General features: G+C 44.5%; 1 protein-coding gene across 1 annotated transcript in view; it reads left to right on the top strand.

Annotated features, from left to right (window-relative positions):
* Positions 1-566: 566 nt before the first annotated feature.
* ETV5 (ETS variant transcription factor 5) overlaps positions 567-20,645 on the top strand; it is a 59,321-nt gene continuing 39,242 nt past the window's right edge. Inside the window, exons 1-5 of the mRNA XM_077879991.1 lie at positions 567-702; positions 3,855-3,973; positions 4,109-4,196; positions 4,329-4,376; positions 4,470-4,520. Coding sequence (XP_077736117.1) covers positions 3,929-3,973; positions 4,109-4,196; positions 4,329-4,376; positions 4,470-4,520 — 232 coding nt within the window. The 5' untranslated portion in view covers positions 567-702; positions 3,855-3,928. The remainder of the gene's footprint in view (positions 703-3,854; positions 3,974-4,108; positions 4,197-4,328; positions 4,377-4,469; positions 4,521-20,645) is intronic.

The following is a 20,645-nucleotide window of genomic DNA, read 5'->3' as shown; positions in this document are numbered from 1 at the left end:
AGCTGCGAACGTCTGGCGCCCAGCGGCCCATCCAGGCGGTGGCGTTACCCGGGCGGGGGGTGAGGGGGTGGGGGGGAGAAGTAGGGGTGAGTGGGGACGGGGGAAGAGCCTTGCCTCGGCGAAAGTTGGGAGAGCTGCGAGGAGGGAAGTAAACGCGACACTTCGCGGCTTCGGCCCCTTTAAGTGCTTCACTGACTCAGCTAAGCTTCCCCCTCAGGTCGCGTTTTTTATGAATGAAAAACGTCCTTACATTCATTATATAAACAAGCCTGTGCTGATTGGCCGAAGGCCCCCGGTGCATAAATTATGTAAAACAGACCCCTGAGGGGGCGGGGAGGGGCGCGGTGTTGACCAATGGGGGCTGGAGTTGGTGGGGCGGCTTGGCTGGATTTGCCCGCAGACAGGGTAAACAAGGCGTGATGGACAGGCGCAGGAGCGGCCTCCGGCCAATGAGAACCAGACTGAGCTAGGCCCGCCGGCCAATGGCGGCGGGCGGAGCAGCAGGCCCCGGGGGGCCGGGCCAGCGCTCCAGCCTGGTTGGCAGCTGCGGCGCAGAGTCCAGCCGCTGGTGCGCGGAGCGGTTCAGCGTCCCCGGAGCGGTTCGGCCCAGCCATTCGCCCAGGCGCCCAGGCCCGGTGCGCGCGTGCGTGAGCGCGCCTGCGCCCCGGGGCCGCTGCAACGGGAGGAGAGCGGCTGCCTCAGGTGAGGGGGCGTCGAGGAGGCAGGGGGGCCTCGGAGGGGGTGTCCAGGGACGGGACCGAAGGGCCCAGCTGGCGAGAGTTCACTGGCTGATTCAGAATCCTCAAAGTCCGGGTGCACTTTCTATCTGGACTGAGCGCCCCCCCCCTCCCCGGGCCGGCCGCCCCATCCTCTCCCGTGGCCCAGCCCGGCCCGGCCCGGTTCGGTTCGTGGGAGGCGTAGGGTGGGGGTGGCTAACGGTTCGGGAGCGCTCCAAGAGCGGGTTTCCGCACGTCGCGGGGAGGCGCGCCCGGGCGCGGGGTGCGGGGGCTCTCGGGTGGAGATGGGGGGGCTCGGAGTTGCGGGGCTTTGCAATCTCCGGAGGTCTGAGAGCCCGGAGGAGACTTGGAGGCTCGCGAGAAGAGACGCCCGGCGGAGCTTTGCAGTGGGGAGGAGGGGGCGGGAAGCAGCTTGAAGGGAAATATTTGAGAGGTGATGCCCCCCAAAGCACCAGGAGGGGTTAAGTGACACAGGCATGTGCAGCCTGAGGGGTTGGGGCTTGGCCAGGAACTTACGCAGGCCTTGCAAGTTTCAGATTGTGGCAAGTGGACACTCAGTCCCCCAACTCCCACCCCCAGCAGCCCGAGGGCGTCAGGCTGCATCGCGGTTCTCGAGAAATCGGGGAGCATCAGAGCAGCGGCCTGGGGATAGTGGAGGAGAAAACGGGTGCGGGGGGGGGGGATGGATAGATGCTTCTCGCTGGGTTAGGGATCTGTCTGCATTTGCAGAGGAGAGGAGACCCCCGGAGGGAACCGAACTCCCGGTTGAGGAGGGGTGCCAAGGAGAGATGTTTGGAGGTTTGGGGGGCGCGGGGCTTTGGGGGCGGTTGATAGCGCCGGGCGCCGCGGCTCGGTTTTATGAATGTGGATGACTTTATGAATGAAGCGGGTTTCTTTCGTTGGCTCGCGGCTCCCTGCAGCTTTTTTTTTTTTTTTTTTTTCCTCCTTTCCCTTTTTTGTGAATGAAGCATTGAGCTTTCTTCCGAAATCGCTGGGGTGAGGGGCCTGCGTCGGAGGCTGGGCGTGCGTTGGGTGTGGGGGCGGGGGCGCATCTGAAGGAGTTTTCATGAATGGGGAAGGCTGGGAATTGGGTGGAAGCGTGTCTTGTTTTGTGAATGGGGCCCAGCGCGAGGGATCCAGTTACAGCCTTTACCTGCTGCGGCGGCCGCGGCTCGCTCTCCCATTCATAAAACCAGGCCCGCTGCGCGCCGCGGGGGAGGGGCCTCGATCGCGCCGCTGCGCCGCGTGAAAGTTTTCCTGGGGGCACCGGGAAGGGGGGACCACAAAGGAAGTGGCTTAAACTCCCTTAGGCTTAAAAAAAAAAAAAAAAAAAGCAACCAACCCTATACTTTGAACAAGATTTTCCTAGCCCTCGAACTCTGAGAGCTTGCTTTAAAAAAATCCTCGATGCCTCTTTCGGGTTCGCTGATGGCAAAGCTTCTGTCTTTCATTTTTAAAAAGGTATTTTTTTTTTTCCTCGTGGTGAAGCGTGTCGCAACATAGTTCATCGTGAGGCTCTGAAATAGGTCTCCCGCCGAGCCCTTCGCGGTGCTCCCCTTCCCTCCTAGACACTGACGGAATTTCTGAGGTCACGATTTAATCTGACAGATGGGGAAGGTTAGAGAGGACGCATTTTCGTGTCCCTCCACTCACTGCGGATGCTTCTCAGGTTGTGTAGACGGGGTTGGTGGCATTTGAGAAGGAGGCTTTATTCGGAGTTCAGCGCTGTTTGGAAGGCTTGCAGGCAAGCTAGCCGGAGTGTTTTTCTAGGAAATTATGGACTGTGCAGTTTACTTCTCGCCCCCTTTCTCTTTGACTTTGAAAATTCCTGACTCCTTGGGCCAGAGTGCTGAGAGGAGGTTGGCCGTGAAGGGTTCTCTTGTATCCTCCTTACTTCAGAAAATTTAATATTATCCACAAAATGCAAAACAAGCTGCACGGAATTGCCCACTGAGAAGAAGTTCCCTATTTAAAATTTGTATAGGAGGTAAACAAAAGCATTATCCTTAGGCATTTTGCTCTGTTTAGAGCTGGGGTAAATGAAATTACTGTTTTCTCTATTCTGCTGATTTCACTGCATTTCTATTTGGAGAATGAAACAAAGGGTTCGGGAAGATGGTAGTACCTTCCTAAAATTGTTACTTTATTCCTCCCGAATTAGAAAAAGTCCCCTCCTTTCCATTTTGACCCCCAACCTATCTTCCCAGCTCCAAGACTTGACAGTGCCTAAACAAGTTTAATTTTATCTTTTGGCAAGTTTGGGGGGAAATTGGCTTCACTATAAGAAACAAACTGAATTTTCTTTACAGCAAAAAAAAAAAAAAAAAATCTTTTGCTTTTAATGCTTTTAAGGTCTGTGGTAGGGATACATTTAAAATAAGTGTGGTGGAATTTGGTTTCCTTGATCCATTACTTTTCACAGCTATTTTATTTATTTTAGAAGTTGATATCACAGATATCTCTGTTAGGTTGCCATAGGAATGTTTGTGACTTTACAGACACTACATCTGTTTGGACAGAAGAATTAGGTTTTAAAAGAGTGTTGTGTGAAAATAAGTATATCTCTGATCGATATATTCCTGGAACTATATATAGTATCTTACCACTGACCTACAAACCACTTTTAGAAACACTATGTATGTCAGTTTCTTAATTGCCAATAATTTGGAATGCTTAAACCCATTTTCTCTACTTCCTGTCACTGTACTGTCAAAAATTAAATTATCTCTTGAAAGAAAAAAAGAAAGACCTAACTTTACAAATGCCCTGGAGAATCTTGTATTGGAGAGAATCTTGAAATCATCCTCTTATAATGAAAATAAGGGGCTTTGTTTTTTGTTTTTATAGGGAACAGATAGTAGCAAATTTAGGATGTTTATGATAAGAAAGAGAGGGAAGCATAGCTGGTAAATGGATTTGACACTAAGTACACTAGGAACTTTTGATGCCCTTAATCAAGCACACCTTTAGCCTGTAAAGCTTACACCCTGAGTGGGCTTTAAGTACTTCGGGAAAAGGTAGTGATTTTGCACAGGCCCTAAAGAAAGAGCAGTAAAAATTACTTCCTTTCTCTTCTTCCCCACCCCTCAGTTAAAATCTCCCAAATTCATATTGCAGGAGGACCCCTTTCCCCCCAGAAATTACTCAATGCTGAAACCTTTCAAAGTGATATTCGAGGCGTTGGAAGCACCATGGATGGGTTTTATGATCAGCAAGTCCCTTTTATGGTCCCAGGGGTAAGTTTATGTGGCTTTGGTTTGTTTTGTTCTCCCTCTTCGAATATTAGTCTCCTCCTTATTGGCTGAGTGGCACAGCTCCCTTTTGACCTGTGTGTTTCCCTTGAGCCTTCACTGTCTCTTGGCCTCTTGCAGAAATCTCGATCAGAGGAATGTCGAGGGCGGCCTGTGATTGACAGAAAGAGAAAGTTTTTGGACACAGATCTGGCCCATGATTCTGAAGGTAGTGAAGCTTTCCCTTTGCTCTGTGGCTTCTTCAAATGGCGTCCCTGTGAGAGCAGCACGGAGACTTTGTCCTCCCTGCCCTCCTGGGCACAGGAGTTCTCATTCTGGTGTCTTCTGTTTTCAATTCCAGAGTTGTTTCAGGATCTCAGTCAACTTCAAGAGGCTTGGTTAGCTGAAGGCAAGTTTCTTGGCTGTCCGATTTTCTATATCAAACATTTTGCTGTGCTCTTGAATAAAACGTAAAGGTCTAAAATAAAAATCTCTTTTCCAGCACAAGTTCCTGATGATGAACAGTTTGTCCCAGATTTCCAGTCTGATAACTGTAAGTACCTTTCTGGTGGTGGCACATTTGTTCTGAAAATGTTTGGTCTGGGCACATCCATGTCTGGAAGACTCTTTTCAGCCGTCACCAGCCTATTTGGACATGGAGTGCATTTCGTTTCTTTTAATAATTCAAAGCTAACCCTCGAAACTTTTGTTTCATTCCTTATTGGAGTTATTTCTAAAATGCTTTTATTCTATGGCAGGTAAGATTTCCTGAACATAATTTCATCCTAAATTTCTTTTTGCCTAAGAATACTGCAAGGCTTCAAGCTCAAAATTATAAAAACAGTTTACATTATATATGTAAGATGTTGGACTTAACATCCTCTAACCAGACATTATTTTACAGTGTTTTGTTTGTTTGTTTTATAAATTAAGTCCTTGATGCAGATCATGAGTCTGACACTTTTTTCTCTTTTAAAGGTGCAGAAAATAGTTAATGGACGATTCCAGTTAATTGTGGCTTCACCCAACATGTTGTCAATTTTGTGTCTACTTCTAGGTTGACACTGGGTGGTCACAGTGTGACCTGATTTACTCTTGTGTTTTGCATAGTTGTCAGGACTTTATCTTTCAGACAGGAGTAAAAACTTTTTCTTCAAATGGTCATTAAGTGCGCCTATCATTGAGATAATAAATGCAGTGGGGAAACTCAAAAGATGGCTCTCGAGGCTGGCAAGGGCATGGTTAGCTTTGCACTGATCTTTCCGGGCTGTCCTCAACAGGTTTGGGAGCTTTTATGGTCCAGGCAGAGCTATCAAGGACAAAGCCGGCTGATGAAATGTGAGCAGCACAGGGCAGCTCTAGAGAGCATTAGTCACTGGCGAGTGAGCAGGTTTAAGAGAGGCCTGGAGAAAATGCTCCCTCTCTTGAGAGTTGCATCATAGAGAAATTCATGTCTCTTAGTCATAGTTTATAATAGCAAGCACCTGAGCCAGGCAAGGATTCGATTTCTCATCTTGCAGCAACAAATTCTCCCCAGCTTTGTTTTATCGTGTGTGTGTGTGTGTGTGTGTGTGTGTGTGTGTGTGTGTGTGAGAGAGAGAGAGAGAGAGAGAGAGAGAGAGACACGGAATGCCATAGGAGAGAGAGGGTATCTTTGTATCTAAGTAAAAGCTGGCTGTTTTAAGCATTAGATGAAAGACCAGAGGTACCAGCAAAATATTCTTTAATGATAGACCTCCTATTCAAGGCACAATGCCATGAAATTTAAAAGGGAATAAACTGTAACCCACAGATGTATAGTTACCTTAGTGCTGCCACAGCTTGCTGTAGTTGTTTTCTATAGGAAAGTAAATGCATGTTAATTATTGCCCTTTTAATTGCTTTCAAGTGATTGGGAAGCTTGCCACTAAAGGGCTAAATAAAGATAACCCAAATATTGTGTGTGTGTGTGTGTTGCAAGATAAAAGACAGGATTTGTAACCCCACTTTGTTCTGTGTTGACAATTTGGCCCAGCCTTTCCAGTTCCTGCTCAGAGCAGCATAAACTGCAGTTTGTTTGGGAGGTGGCTTTCTTGGCAGAAGTTCTTTGAAATGCTTTTATGACACTTTTGTTTGTTTCTCTGTAACCCAAAGAGGTAGAAGGGAGTTGAGATGACTGCATTCAAATTGATTTCATGTGCTGAAGCAAAGGTATGCTCTTTAGAGAAAGATGTCAGTAAACAAGATTTATATTTGGAGAGATGTTTATCTGCAGGAATAGGCTAAAGTGAAGGAATCAATAAATGTGTTTTGGCTCCTTAGAAATAATTCCCACTCAGCCAATAGAATGTGCTAAATTCTTTAATTAAATTGCCATGCCTACCTAAAATGGAGATGCATTGAGAGAGATTTCTACTTACCAAGCGTGATGTGTTTTTTACTTTGTTTGCTTTTTGCTTTAACTTCTTAAGGTTGAGCTTTCCTGTCCTTTAAGGATAAAACAGATGGTTGAGTAGCCTCAAAAAGTGTTTTAATAATTCTTTCCCCCCTCTGACTCTTCTTTCGGGAGATAGAGGTTTAAGAAGATAGCTTCAAATAGATCAGCTTGTCTTAGAGGTTAAGTAAGAATACAAGTACAGGGTGGTATGTACTTGAGCCGTTCATCCTTACCATTATGTGTAACGGGTTTGGCTGCAGTTGTGAGTGACAGTGTGTAGATGCAAGGGAGCTGGCAAAGCCTGAGGCTGGACAGACTTCTCTGTGAGCACATCTCACAGCCTTGGGTTGATGATCTGTTTTCACTGCAGTCACCTTCTGGAAGAGCCCATGATTATTCCAGGGGAGGGGGAGAAACTCATTCAGATTTAATAAAACCTTATGAGTTGATTTGAATCAGCCAATCAATGAACTGTAAACCAAACTTGCACTTGCCCAGTAAGGCAGACCTTTTCCCTGCAGTAGCGAAAGCCTTTATAACAGATATTCTTCTGTGGCCTGCCACACTGATCTTCCTGCCCTTTTAATGATGATTTGATTAATTATCGTGTGTGTGTGTGTGTGTGTGTGTGTGTGTGTGAGTGTGTGAGGTGGGGGGCAGAGGCAGAGTCTGTGTGTGTTTATGTATGAGAGAAAAAGAAAAGTAATGTGGGTAATTTTTTTTTTTTTTTTTTAGAATGTCAGTTTTGAGGATTATGGCTTACTTTTTTCAGTAAGTGCTATGAGCTCAGCTTCTAAAGAGATTATGTTTTGTCAGTTTTCCAGATTTGGGTTCCCATCCATAGTCTTCTAAGTGTGATTTGAATAAATGAAACCATTGTTCTTGTAAGTCCTACAGAAATACTCTGCTTACTTCTAGCTGTATAGACTTTCCCTTACCTCACAAATACAGACATTAGTAAAGTATCCTCCCCCCCCCACCACTCTGGAAATTTTTAAAGGTCAAATTCAGTGGAACAGAAAGTGCAACCTGTAGACCATAGGGGATCTACCAATTGGACCCATTATTCCCTGGTCCTGAGAAGTAACCTTGAAGATCCCAGATGGTTCAAGCTGCAAGTCCCTTGTAGAAATAGTCTTGCCCAACCCCTTCATTTTATAGAGGGGATAATACATGGTCCCCACTGGAGCTACTGACTGGTGAGTTGGGGCAAGTGGGAGGGGATAGGTGAAATAAGAAAAATTATAAAATATGATCTTTAAAGAACCTCTCACAAAGCTGCAGAGCCAGGTACTGGCATGTGCAGGTGTGTTCCACAGGCTCCCTCATTATTTCAAAGACCTGGAGCCAGCCCTCGGGAAAGATATAGGGAGACTGTTGGCCACCCAGTCTGACATGTCAGTGCTCTTCATTCCAGGATCCTGAGAAACTTATTAAATATCTTGGTGCTGTGAGTTTTTCCATCTAGGATTTGGAAGAGACCTATTAAACAAAGTTATAAAACTGACATCTTTCCTATAAGACATATTAGTGTGCATATAGATAAAAACTGTGTGTGTATATATATATATATCTTGAATAATATAAATGTGTGTGTAACTAAATATGTGTATTAACATACAAACCTGGAACCTACAAACCTGGAAATCTGGGTCAGTGGTTAGATGTGTCACACTTTTACTATACATTTTCATAGACTTAACTATAAATCAAAATGGTGGCTAAGATTGGAACTCAAAATGCTTTAGATCTGGGAGGCAGAGCTTACATTAATTTTTTCTGGATTGACTGGGCACTTAACAGTATTACTAGACTTTAGTATACATAAATAGTATTTTTTTAAATGCAGATTTCAGATTAATTTTTTAATCTCATTTGTGATATTGTGAATATAGCATCTTGAATAACAAAACTATTTTACACTGAGGAAAAAGCATGATAAAAATCTTATTTTAAAACCGTGACCTCCATAGCAAATATAATTTAGAGAACTGTTTGAAAATCCAAATGACCTTATTTTCCCCTTGAAGTGTTCTTTTTTAGATCTGTGTTTCAAAAAGAATGGACCGACTGGAGGAAGTACTAGTAATTTCCTAAGGACTGGCTAATTAACTGATAAAATCGACTTTTCATAAATACATTGCAATAGGTGGCCGGGGAAATAGAATTAACTGTTATGGCAGCCCTTGAGCCTGAAACACATTGATCTTAATCCTGTTTTAAAATGAGATGATTCAACTGGACTTTTCTTTTCTTTTCTTTTTTTTAAAACTACATATGAAGTTGATAGAGTAGAGGCAGAGACCAGCCTGTAGCAAAACTCTTGTTAACTTGCCCTGTGGTCTTGGGCCATTTCTATTTGAAAAGACTGTCCCAAAGTCTTTTTGTTTGGAAGGTTAGAAAGTAACAGTAGGCACTTTGAAAGTAAGAGAGTTGAGGGAGTCAGGGCTATCAGTTTGTCCTTTTTTAGAGAAGGTAGAAGGCAGAAGAGTACTGTTCTGGAAAGCCAGGAGAGAACAGTGGAAGGGAGAGGACGTTTGACTCCAGGCTACAGGGTATCTTTCGGAGTCTTTGTTAGCTAGCCCCCTAACTTCCACTGGGAGAGTGCTAAGTGATTTGAAATCCTTCCTGTTTTGATAGCCTCCAAGATCCTTTGACCAGGACTCTTAAGGATCCAAGACCTGGAGTTCCCGTTTATCTAAGAGAGCCATATGTTCACACAAAATCTATTTTCTCTAACTTTAATTCAGTTAGGCTTATTAAAAACAATGAATTTCTCTCTTCCTCTTTGATGTCTTTCTGCTCTTAGCCCTCTAATAAAACCCAGTAACCTTTCCAGTCCTTTGCATTTGGCAAGAAAGACTTGGGATGGGGAATTACATGTGTGTCTGCCCCAGGCAGATCACTTATGTAGATGCCAGAGGTAACAAAAACCTGGAATCATTCAAGACCTTACCATCTATCTCGTTTTCAGCATTCTTTACTTTCATGGGATTAAAACATGGGTAGCTCTCTAAAGCTGAGGATTTGTATTATCAGCTCATTTCTACCATCTAGAAGTATCATCTTTTGAATTTCAGCCCCAGGAAAAATGTTAGTGGTAGTAGGCTTGGGTAGGATGTGTGGTTTTCTACCAAGAGACTGTACCCTCCACATGTTTTTCGAGTTTTAATGGTGGTAAAGTACAACGAGGCTCAGAGGCTGACAGCCCCCTCTCAGGCGCATGGCTGCCCTTGAGGCAGCTTGGGCCCCATCTGTGCCCTGGCACACGGTGCTTCTCCACTTGGAATCCAAGGAGCTCAGAGTCTTGTCATGTTGCAGCTCCCAGCTCTTGGACAAGCGCCAGGCATGCTGATGCCAGTACCGGATTAGGTTGCTTTTTTAAAAATTCATTTTGTGAACTCATCAAGCTCATTTAACAGAGGCTTTGGTCGTCAGTTTCTATCATTGTCCCAGCCCTCTAAGAGGCTCAGCTTAAAGGAGGGGCAAAATACTAGGTCCATAGTGTATTTGCGGTGGGTGCTTATGAGAGAGAGGGAGGGAGAGTGAGTGAGTGAGTGAGTGTGTGTGTGTGTGTGTGTGTGTGTGTGTAACCGTGATGTAAGTACTCCGATAGGCTTGGCTATGAAGTAGCAGCTCTTCTCATGGAGAAGACCCCCACAAGGCAAATAAAGAGGGCTCCCCTGCCCAGAAGGAGGAAGCACGGGGGAAAGTTGCAGCACAGAGCGCAAAGACTCCAGGAGCAGGATAAGTTAGCCACTGGTCTGCAGAGCAGCCAAGGCGTTGAATGTGGGGATTCTGTGGTCAGAAACACTATAGAGAGAAATGCTCCCTGAGTCACATCTGAGTTCACTAGTGTTGGGGCGGGGAGGGGGGGGGGCGGGGCGGGGCAGGCAATGAGAAGAGGTAAACAGAAGATATTTGAAAATAGCCAAATCTGTTATGAAAAAAATGAAACAACCCAAGAGCTAATTTATCTCCTGGATTTGGTTTTCACAAAGTAGTATGCTTTTCTTGAAATAAACCCTGGCTGTCAGACTGGCTTCATCAGATCTTCTTCAGGGTAATTATTGAAGATTTGGGAAAAAAAAAAAAATCTCCAAGAAACCAAACCAGTTTTTAGCCTTGTACTTTGCGTTGTCCTTGGAGTAGATTTCACCCGCCAACCCCAACATATCCATGCTCTTCCCTTTTGATGTCGCATGGGCATGGTGGGGGTGGGGGGCTGGGGGAGATTATAAACCTTTCAAGCCGGATGTGAAGCCGGTAGAGGAACTGTGAAGCTGTTCATAATAGGTAGCTCGCACCCTCCCCCCCTCTGCAGCCGGAGAATCGAGTGGTGTCTCCAGAGACCCTCTCCCTTGGGGAGGATGCCAGGTGGCTCCCCATGTAGCTGTTGGCAGTGAATGGAAAAGCAAGGAGTCTGGAAAGGCTGACTTCCATAGAGAGGTGTCCTCTAATGCAAACCAGCTTGCCCGGGGGGCAGGAGAAATACCAGGGAAGTCTTTTTCTCTTTGCTGGTAGCTACAGTTGGATTCTGAACCGGGCAGCACGGGACAGTTTTCTTTTGCCTTCCCCCCCTTGTGCCAGAGGGCACTTGCCGACCTTCCTCGGAGCTGACTTGCACATCCTTGCAGATTTGAGCCAGGGGCTCGGCCATCCGAATGTTAGGGAGGGTGCAGAGCAGGCCGGCGCCTGCAGTGTCTGAATTTCTTACATAAACACAGCGCGCTGGGCGAGCAAGCGTCCCTGTGGCGACAGCTGGGCTCTGCTCGGTCCGCCCCGGCGAGCTGAGCTGCTGAGTCCCCCTCCGGCCTGAATGGAGCATTCCAAATTGGTTGTGAATGGAGGGCGGGGCTCCCTTGCAGACTTTTTCAATGAATAACCAGACCCTATTGTGCAGCCTGTGGAAAAACAACCAACTCAAACAACACTGGGACTGTTAGAAATATGCTTGTGATTGGCAGCTTGGAGAACCTCCAAAATTAGTTTCCTTTGGCTTCCCTGCTGCTCCCTGTTCTCCGAGCCTGGGCTTAATGAGCCTGGGCTTAATGGGGTTCCAGTTTTCTTTTAAGTGCTGGCTTTAACCCTGCAACTGCCAAGCTAATGGTCTGGGCTTCGGAGGGAGGGCTGCTACTGACCCATGAGGCCGCCCTCCTCTCTTTGTCTCCCATTTTACACTGTAGCTGTCTAAAGGGGGTGCTAATAGAAGAGGGTGGTTCAGCTTCCCCAGAGAGAGAGGTGTTGAGACTTGATCTGAGGATATTACCCTTTTATCTCCCGCTTGCAGTGGGGCTGTGGCTTTAGCTCCCATGGAAGATTCCTGCTTGCTCTTCCACTGCAAGCTCCAGCCTTGACTCCAGGCCTGAGGATCGGGTGTTTGTCTGCTGCAGCGCACAGATCTCTTGCTTCTGCTTACATTTTGACTTGGGAATGACAAAGCTGTAATTTCCCTACTCCTTGGCCTTCTCTGTCCTGTTTAATTTCCCACTGTGGTCGGATACATGTCATTTTAAAATGATACTTACCAGACTGTTATTCAGCTACGGGGGAGCCTCGCTTTGGCTGTGACCCTTCCGCCAGGCACTCCTCAGATGCCTAGCCTCCTCAGATGAACATCCCAGGAAGTGCCAGAAAGAACCCAGCCTCTGAGCAACCCCATAACCAGAAGGGCCTCCTCACCCCAAATGAGGTCAGGTTCTAGGGATATGCTTACCTCTGTTGCAACCATTCGAAACATTCTCCTCTGTCTTGGCCAGCAGCTCACAGACACCTCCCGCCTCCCCCAAAGGGCTGTGTGGGCTAGACCAGGGCCATGGGATAAGCACGAAAAGGACAATTAGTTAAAAAGCAAAACACAACTCAGTAGTAATGATTCAATGCAGCTTCTCAGTGTTTTAAAGAGCTCTTCTGAATTCCTGGTCCTCATCCTCGCACCTGAAATGAGGCTGTTTGCATTTGTGTTTCGCTTTAAGGTGGTTGGGTTTTTTTCGTTTTGTTCTTTTTTTGTTTTGTTTTTCCTGAAATATTTCCTTCTCTATAGGAAAAGACAAGGGCCTACAAGAATGTCTTCCTTTCCCTATTAAAAAAAAACAAAAAACAAAACAAAACAAAAAACAGGCCTGGGCAGATTGTCCTTTTGTGAGAGAGTTTGAAACCTCTCAGGAGGTAACCCTAGATATCAGCTGTGTAAGAGGATGCTGATATTTGTGCTTTTCCAGAAGGGGCTGAGGAGGACTTCAGCTTACAGAAACACTTCTCAGCTGAGTGCCTGGAAATGCTTTGTGACTGCCTGAAAGGGCACTTAATGAGGGTCCTTTATACTTTTTTATAGAAAAGGTAGAAGGAGGGGGGGATGTGTCTCCTTGGGGGGCTGCCCTCCCACAGTAAGGACCAGATCCTGGAATGCCTACCCCAACTGTCCTAATCTGAATCTAAATGGAGAATAATTTAGTAGGGGTAGCTACTCCATGCCCACGGATACCTCAAGTCCGAAGATTTCTGCCCCTCAACTCTCTTTCCATTTTCTTCACTCTTTATGGAATCTTTCTGGAGGAATAAGGAAAAAGCCACATAGGGCTTTAATGTCCTCTGTATTTTGACAAATATTAAACTCACTCCCTGCTTCTCAGTTTACATTCTTGTTAAAACAGGAAACAATCTCTCTTCACTATAAGTGGCTCCAAATGCAGAGGACCCCTGTGTTACGTTTCTTTGTATCTGCGGCAGCCGTAGCAGAGTTCTGCACACAACCAGAACTTGGTGAATGTATTCTGTATACCACATAGTCTCTCGTGTTCCCTTCCCACCTCACCTTTCAACAGCCTCCAACACTAGCTTCTAACTGCTCAGAAGCAGAGGATCTCAAAACCGGAGTTCTGAGAGTCCTTGGGATGACCTTAGAGATAAGTAGGAAAAAACTAGTTAGGACTAGTTCTCATTTTCTGATTCCTCCTTTAAACACATACACAAGCCAAGTCTTCCTAGGCTACATTTAGACTTCATGCGGGTAATGCTATGTTTCCCAGTAAGACTACATGTGCTAGAGAATAAGTCACGGTGTAGACACCATTGACACATTTGCCGAGTTTCTGCTTTTAGGAGGAGGGCCATAAATAGAGGAATGGTTCTCAGAGGAGCTGATTTCCCTAATTTCTCTGGAGTTTGGATTTTTCTCCTGTCAGATTTTAAGTTTGAAGTCAAAGATAAAATTTTCCACAGTGCTTAAGTCCTGTTTCCAGTATTAATAACACTTTTCTTTAATGCCAGTTTAGAGGAGAATCAAGTAAATTGGGAATAAATTATAGGAAGGATGTTAAAGATGGTTTCGTTTGGCATTCTTTTCACCATTCAGGAAAAATGCCCTGTTTCCCCTTTTCTTGATGATGTTGTGTCCTGTGTCCTCTCCCCCCACCCCCAATCCCCGTGAGCAGCCCTTAATGGTAACTTCATGGTCTGTGGTTGACGTAAGGCCCACAGTAGAGGAAGCCATCCTGTCATGTCGACCACAAAGGCTCTCTTTAGACTTGTTTCTCGCAAGTGAAAATCAAATAAATAGTTGTCTATCATATTGGTAAAAGTTGAATATTAAAATTCTTTGAACAGCTGCCCCAGGAAAGGAATTAGTATGAATAATGCTCAGATTTTCCTTTCGGGGTAAGCAGGCCATTCAGTCACCTTTTCATCCTGCTAGTCTCTTAAGCTTGAAAGTAACCAAATGCCCCAGGTGGAAGCCAGCTCTCCAGGCTGTGTCTAAAAAGTCCCAGCCTGTGGTAGTCGAAATGGGGTGGTTCATTCAAAGCCAGAGGAACCACTTATTTTTATCTTGACTCTGCTCTGAGTCAGCTCTGTACACTCACACAAGCCTTACACTCGACTGTCAAATGCTCTGGTTCCTCCAATTGCCCACAAATTTGGGGATGTGACACATTGATGCAACTAGGTATATTCATTCTGTACAAAATATTTTTGTGGAAGAGCCCCATAGCAGTTAAAGACACAAGCCCTACCTCAGTGTTCAGCCAGTTGCTTTTGAAGCTCCTTGTCCTCTCTTTAATTTCTCACTCTTATGTTCCAAGGCCTCTGAGTTTCCAATTTCAAATTCTAAAGTAACAATCCTAAATTGTTAGGGTAAATGAGTCCTTCGAAGAAAAGAAACTGCACAGATCCGAGCCATTTCAAAAATACTGAGATGTGGAGAGTGTGAACTTGAAGTGAATCTGGAATTTGTTCATCTGGGTCCAAAAAAAAAAAAAAAAAAAAAACCCAAACCACACCTCTCTGCTACCATTGGCGTTAAATTATTTCCCCGATTTGATAACAGAGGTTTTCTATTTGGAAATGACGCTGAAAGATTTGCGATTTTGTACCAAGATCCAGAGGGAGTATTCTTGGATAGACATTTGTGCTTTCCCACATCCATAGTTCCCCATCCTCAGAGTCTGCACATCCCTGATTCATACCCTGTGTCCAGTGTGGGCTTCTCTCTGGACACCTGGGTGGCTCAATGGTTGAGCATCTGCCTTCAGCTCAGATCGTGATCCCAGGGTCCTGGGATCGAGTCCTGCATCAGGCTCCCTGCGGGGAGCCTGTTTCTCCCTCTGCCTGTGTCTCTGCCTCTCTCATGAATAAATAAGTAAAATCTTAAAAAAAAAAAAAAAAAAGTAGGCTCCTGATTAACATGACCACTTCTCTTAAGGAGGATTCATTGAAAGAATCTCTTTCCTTCTATTTTAGCCTGATGTAGAATAGAAACCTTCAAAAATCACCTGTGTCATTGTTATTAGTACTGATTGAGCTAAAGAATGGGCAAGGTCAGTATCCCAAATTCTGCTTAGCAACTGGTCCTCCTACTTGATGACCATGGGAAGACATGATCAGCCAACCTTTTATACCCTGGCAAATTTGCCCCTGAACTATAGGTCAGCCATGAGGACTCTTGCTTCTAACGCCCACAACAGGCCCATTATTACCCTGAGCTCTTCGTACGGCTCACTCAGCCTTTGGAGGTGGGGAGCAGCTTCCAGCCCTTTGCAACAGTAGAGGCAAATAGCCTTGAGGACCACTTTAACTCTTCCTAGCGAAAGCTGTTACCCCTAACCCCACACAGTCTCTCTTTTAGAAACTGGGTGTCATCCTTGACTTGGGTCACATTTTCTCCTCTCTGAAGGGAGAGTAAAGAGCCAAGGAAAGCTTTGAGACCCCTGGAGGCAAGGGTGCCCCCCCATATTCTGAGTGGTCAGCTTGCACGATACTATCTCTCCATCTGGGTTGCAGTTGTACGTTACACAGTGACCTCTCAAGCTGACTTTCATGGGCAGGATTGAGTTTTTCATCTTCTGACCAATAGTATTTCAGCTGGTGATTTGATTCTGGGATACCATGTGCTAGTTCTGCCTGCCAGCTGCTGCCATGGCTGATTGCTGGGAGAGACAGTGGAAGAGGAGGGAGAGGAGGGAGGAAACTTTTGGGGGGATGTTGCAATCATTAAGCTGAGTCTAGCAGAAGCAAACTTCCAGATCATCACATTCCCCTCCCCACTACATTAAGTCGCTCAATGATACAAACATTATAGTTCAAATAGTATGATTCCAACAATAGAAAAACACCCCCAATAAAGCCCTTTCTTGTGAAGCGTACCCCTTGTCAAGTCAATCACAGAAATTTAAATCCTTTTGTAAGTATAAAACCACCATTTTTTTTCTCTTTTCCTACCTTTGCCCTTGCCAGAAGGGCTTTGTTTTGGGGGTCTAACAAGCTGCAACCCAGAAGACCCTTGAGCTGAAATGCAGATGTGATCTTGCATCTTTAAAGCTGGGTTTCTTTGTTGCTGAGTCTGTCTTGTGTCATATATTCCACATTCCAGGGAGCAGTAGAGCATAAAATGCCATAACACCAGCCCTATATGAAACAAAATTTAGAAACCCTGTACTTTCCCAGAGCCGGTGTGAGCACTGCACCATCTTGTCATTGATCCAATGGCAATCCTATATACAGCCAGCATTTCCCCAGAGAAAGCAAAGTTCTGCAAACTCCAAAAGTATCCATGGCACCATCTAGACCCATGTTGCTGTCAGCTCCAGTCCATAGCAGAGATTTAGGGTTATCCAGGGTAAACAGAAAATGGAAGAGAGGCTTACAGAGCTTGGCTTCATGGTTTTAACTGCTTCATGGTATCCATTCTTTTGTCTAATTTAAAACCTAGGTGGGAGAAATTCTATCAATAATTCTAATTCCTGGGGATCCCTGGGTGGCGCAGTGGTTTAGCGCCTGCCTTTGGCCCAGGGCGCGATCCTGGAGACCCGGGATCGAATCCCATATCAGGCTCCTGGTGCATGGAGCCTGCTTCTCCCTCTGCCTGTGTCTCTGCGCCTCTCTCTCTCTCTCTCTCTCTCTCTCTCTCTCTCTGTGACTATCATAAATAAATAAAAATTAAAAAAAAAAGAAAAGAAAAAAAAAATATTTCTAATTCCTATATCCTGGGAGGAATTCTACTGTCTTTGCAGGTGACCACATAGAGATAGTTCAGATACCACTTTTCACTAATGCTCTTTATACATTTCAAAGTTGGGCCAGTGCTTTTTTAAGCTGCTTTTCCAACCTTTAATTTCTAACTCTTGTATCAAGGCCTCTGGGTTTCCATTTTCAGAATTCTGAAGTTGTTCTGATGTCCCTGCTAACCCTGTTTTCCTGGCACCCCACTTGTAAGTTGAGAGTGGGCTCTCTGGAGACGTACTCTCCATACCATCTTTCAAGTAAGTGCCTCTTATTGTTGATAGGAGCTCACCAACATGGTTCCTGAGTTTGCATCCATCCCCAAAAAGTTTCCAGCTCTTGAATTTCCAAATACTTGGTATAACCTCATCTGTCTTATGGGCAAAAAACTAGTGTCTTCTTCCCTCACCTCTTTTTCTTTAGCAAGACCTGGCTCTGGTTTCACTGGTTATTCTTTCAATCTGGTATTCCCCAGCCATGTTCATGCAAGATCATAAGCGTTGAATCTCACTTTTGGATTGGTCCTTTCCAAATACCAATGTAACCCTAATCCTGTTTGTTGCATCTGTCTTTACCCATAGTCCGTGTCATGATAGCAAGGTCAGAGACTTTTTTCCTTGAGCTTATTATATTACCTCAAGTTTCTAGCTCTAAGTCATGAAAAATAGAATGGGTTTGGGTTTTTTGTTGTTGTTGTTATTGTTTTGGTCCACACAATAATTCCTGAAGCCTCTCTTTCGCTGACTGTAGGTTTTTCCTACTGCATAGAAGAAATCTGATTCCTGAAGCCAGATGTTCCGGGAACTCGCTTTATCAGTTCCTAATTTGGCTCTTGAGATATTTATTGTACAGAAGATAATACTGGCCATACAGGAAGGGCTTCTATAATTGTTAATTGATGAATTCTGCTACCTCATGGTTGATTCTATATCCATGGCCTAGAAGTATACCACCAGAGTGATGATACTCAGTCCTTTGGTCCCCAACTACCAACAAGGCAAGCAGGAAAAAATAACCTGGAGTAATCAACACTATAACCCCTACCACTACCACCATGATTAACCACCAATCTAAAATCTTGAATATTGCCACTGTGCCAGGCCTAAAGACCACTTTCCCTGTACCTACTGATCCCAAATTCTATCCCAGAGAGGAAGCCTTGCTTTCTTCATGTAGGACTTTGCCCAGGACAGTTACAGCTGTTCTTTTTTTTTTCTTAAAGATTTTATTTATTTTATTTACTCATGGGAGACACAGAGAGAGAGGCAGAGACACAGGCAGAGGGAGAAGCAGGCTCCATGCAGGGAGCCTGATGTGGGACTCGATCCCGGGTCTCCAGGATCATGCCCTGGGCCAAAGACGGCGCTAAACCACTGAGCCACCTGGGCTGCCCTACAGCTGTTCTTACAGTTTGGGATTGCAGAATGAGTCTGCCCTGAAATCTTAGTCCCGATGTGTTGTATATGCTCACATAGGTGTTGGCTATACCAGAGATTTGTCCTATTTCCTGTTAGTTGTGTGGAGGGCTTCAATTCGACTCCAGAGTCCCACTGCCACTCTGGATTCCCAAAACATAAATGCACAGGGGATTCTCAAGCCAACATACTTTTAAAACACAACATACGTCTTTAGTCCATATTCCTTTCTGATCTAGCCTGGTAAGCTAGGTTGGTCCAATCTGGGCCTTCAGAAACGTGTGCCTTTTTTCCACAAGGCTCAGATCACCAAAAGCCAAGGCCATGCATTTCAAACTGCTACTCCTGGCCCTGCTCAGCCTTTACGGACGAAAGGAGCCAAACCAGCTGCTTAAAGGGAAGAGAACAAAGGAGAACCTCAAGGAAAAGGACTTTAATTCTTTTTAATTCTGCCAACCTTCACAGATTGTTGATGACTACATTGTGTCCTCTTGAGGACTCTGGGGATAAAATCTAAGGAGTTGTCCAGCTGTTCTGGTAATGTTCTAAAGCTGTTGTGCATATATATATTTACAAGGGGTAGACATTCTCCATTTTTTCCCAAGAATGCTTTGTGATCTTGAGTTGGGCATATGTTTTAGTTTCTGTTATGTGTGTGTTAATATATATGTGGAATTACTGGTAGATTTTACTTTTGTTAATATTTTGTACTTGTGTAATTACTGTCTTTTTATCCAGGCAATGGTAAAGGCGGCCACAGGCCATAGTCATGATGATAGCAGTGGCACTTTTCATTCTGGCCTCTCTTGAGTGTTCCCTTCTCCTTTCTAATTGGACCAGGGCCAAAAAAGTATTTGAGAATCACTGACTTAGACATTGAAGTGTGACCAACATTTGTCTTTGTGTAAGTTTAGATTCTGGGGCTGTATTAGCCAAACATGGTAAAGGATAAATAGGATAGTATCCTTCCAATTTGATAATGGGCCAGGGTGGCTTTTTTCATGTGTGAATGCATGGTTTTGAAGTTCTTAGCACATCTACTTTTGACCTATTAGTCAATCATAAGACAAAGGCATATTTTTTTTCTCCAAATATCTCAGAAGAGATGGAATAGAGGATCTTATTGATTTATTTTTATTTTTTAAACATTTATTTATTAGAGACAGAGCAAGTGGTGCAGGAGGGACAGAGGGAGAGGGAGAGTCCCACACAGACTCCCGTGGAGCCAACACGGGTTCGATCACATGACCCTGAGATCATGACCTGAGCAGAAATCAAGAGTCAGAGACTCAACCGACTAAGCTACCCAGGCACCACCCTCTTACTGATTTTTAAAACATAGTCCTACATTTGCTTCATTTCTCTGTGTGTAGATTATTTTTTTCTTTCTGAACCATTCAAAAATAAATTGCAGACATGATATTTCACCCCCAGATACTTTAGTGTGCATCTCCACAAAGATTAAAAATATTCTACATAGCCTAGGAAAATTAACTTTTATACAGTAATACTCAGAATTCCCCCAGTTTTCCCTCAAATGTCTTTTATAGCTGATATTAATACTGTTTTTGATCTAGGATTCAATTAAGAATCCCATATTACATTTATTTTTGTCTCTTTTATCTTCTTTACAACACTCTGTCCTTTTTTTTTTTTTTTCTTTTTCCTGTAACATTGATATTTTTTTGAAGGGTCTTAGTTTTTTTGTAGTTGTTGACTTTTGGGGAATAAATTCTTTTTTTAAGATTTTATCTATCTGAGAGAGGGAGTGCGGGGGGAGGGGCAGAGGGAGAGGAAGAAAGAATCTGAAGCAGAATTCATGCTAAGCGTGGAGGCCAACGGTGGGTACAGTCTTATGAGAGATCAGGACCTGAGCCTAAACCAAGAGTTGGCTGCTCAACTGACTGAGCCACGCAGGTGCCCCTGGGGGTACATTTTTAAAGGTTACGTAAAGGATATATAAGAAACAACACACAGAAATGCTGGCCTTAGGTCCAGAAATGTCCTATGTTGCTGATTGTCTCACTCTTATATCCACATTATTGGACTGACCTTAAATACTAGTATAAAAGAATAGAGTGAGTCAGATGGAGATATTTGGGTTGGAAATAGTTTGTACATGTTTGAGGAGAGGGCTTTTGAGGGAATCATTAAAATTTTTTTAGCACAGCTTACTAGTTGATTTTACTATTTATGGATGATTTTTTTTTTTTGCTATATTCAATTTTTAAATTTATGCTTAGCAGGGTTAGCTGTGTCGGGTATTAAAGACAGCACATTCTCCCATACTTCCTCCAATCCTGCTTTTAGAACTTGTGCCCCCTAACTACATTTGATAACATTTGAAATTTTT

The sequence above is a fragment of the Canis aureus genome, chromosome 31, assembly GCF_053574225.1.
Source record: "Canis aureus isolate CA01 chromosome 31, VMU_Caureus_v.1.0, whole genome shotgun sequence".
Taxonomy (NCBI): Eukaryota; Metazoa; Chordata; class Mammalia; order Carnivora; family Canidae; genus Canis; species Canis aureus.
This window is presented reverse-complemented; position numbering and strand designations above follow the sequence as displayed.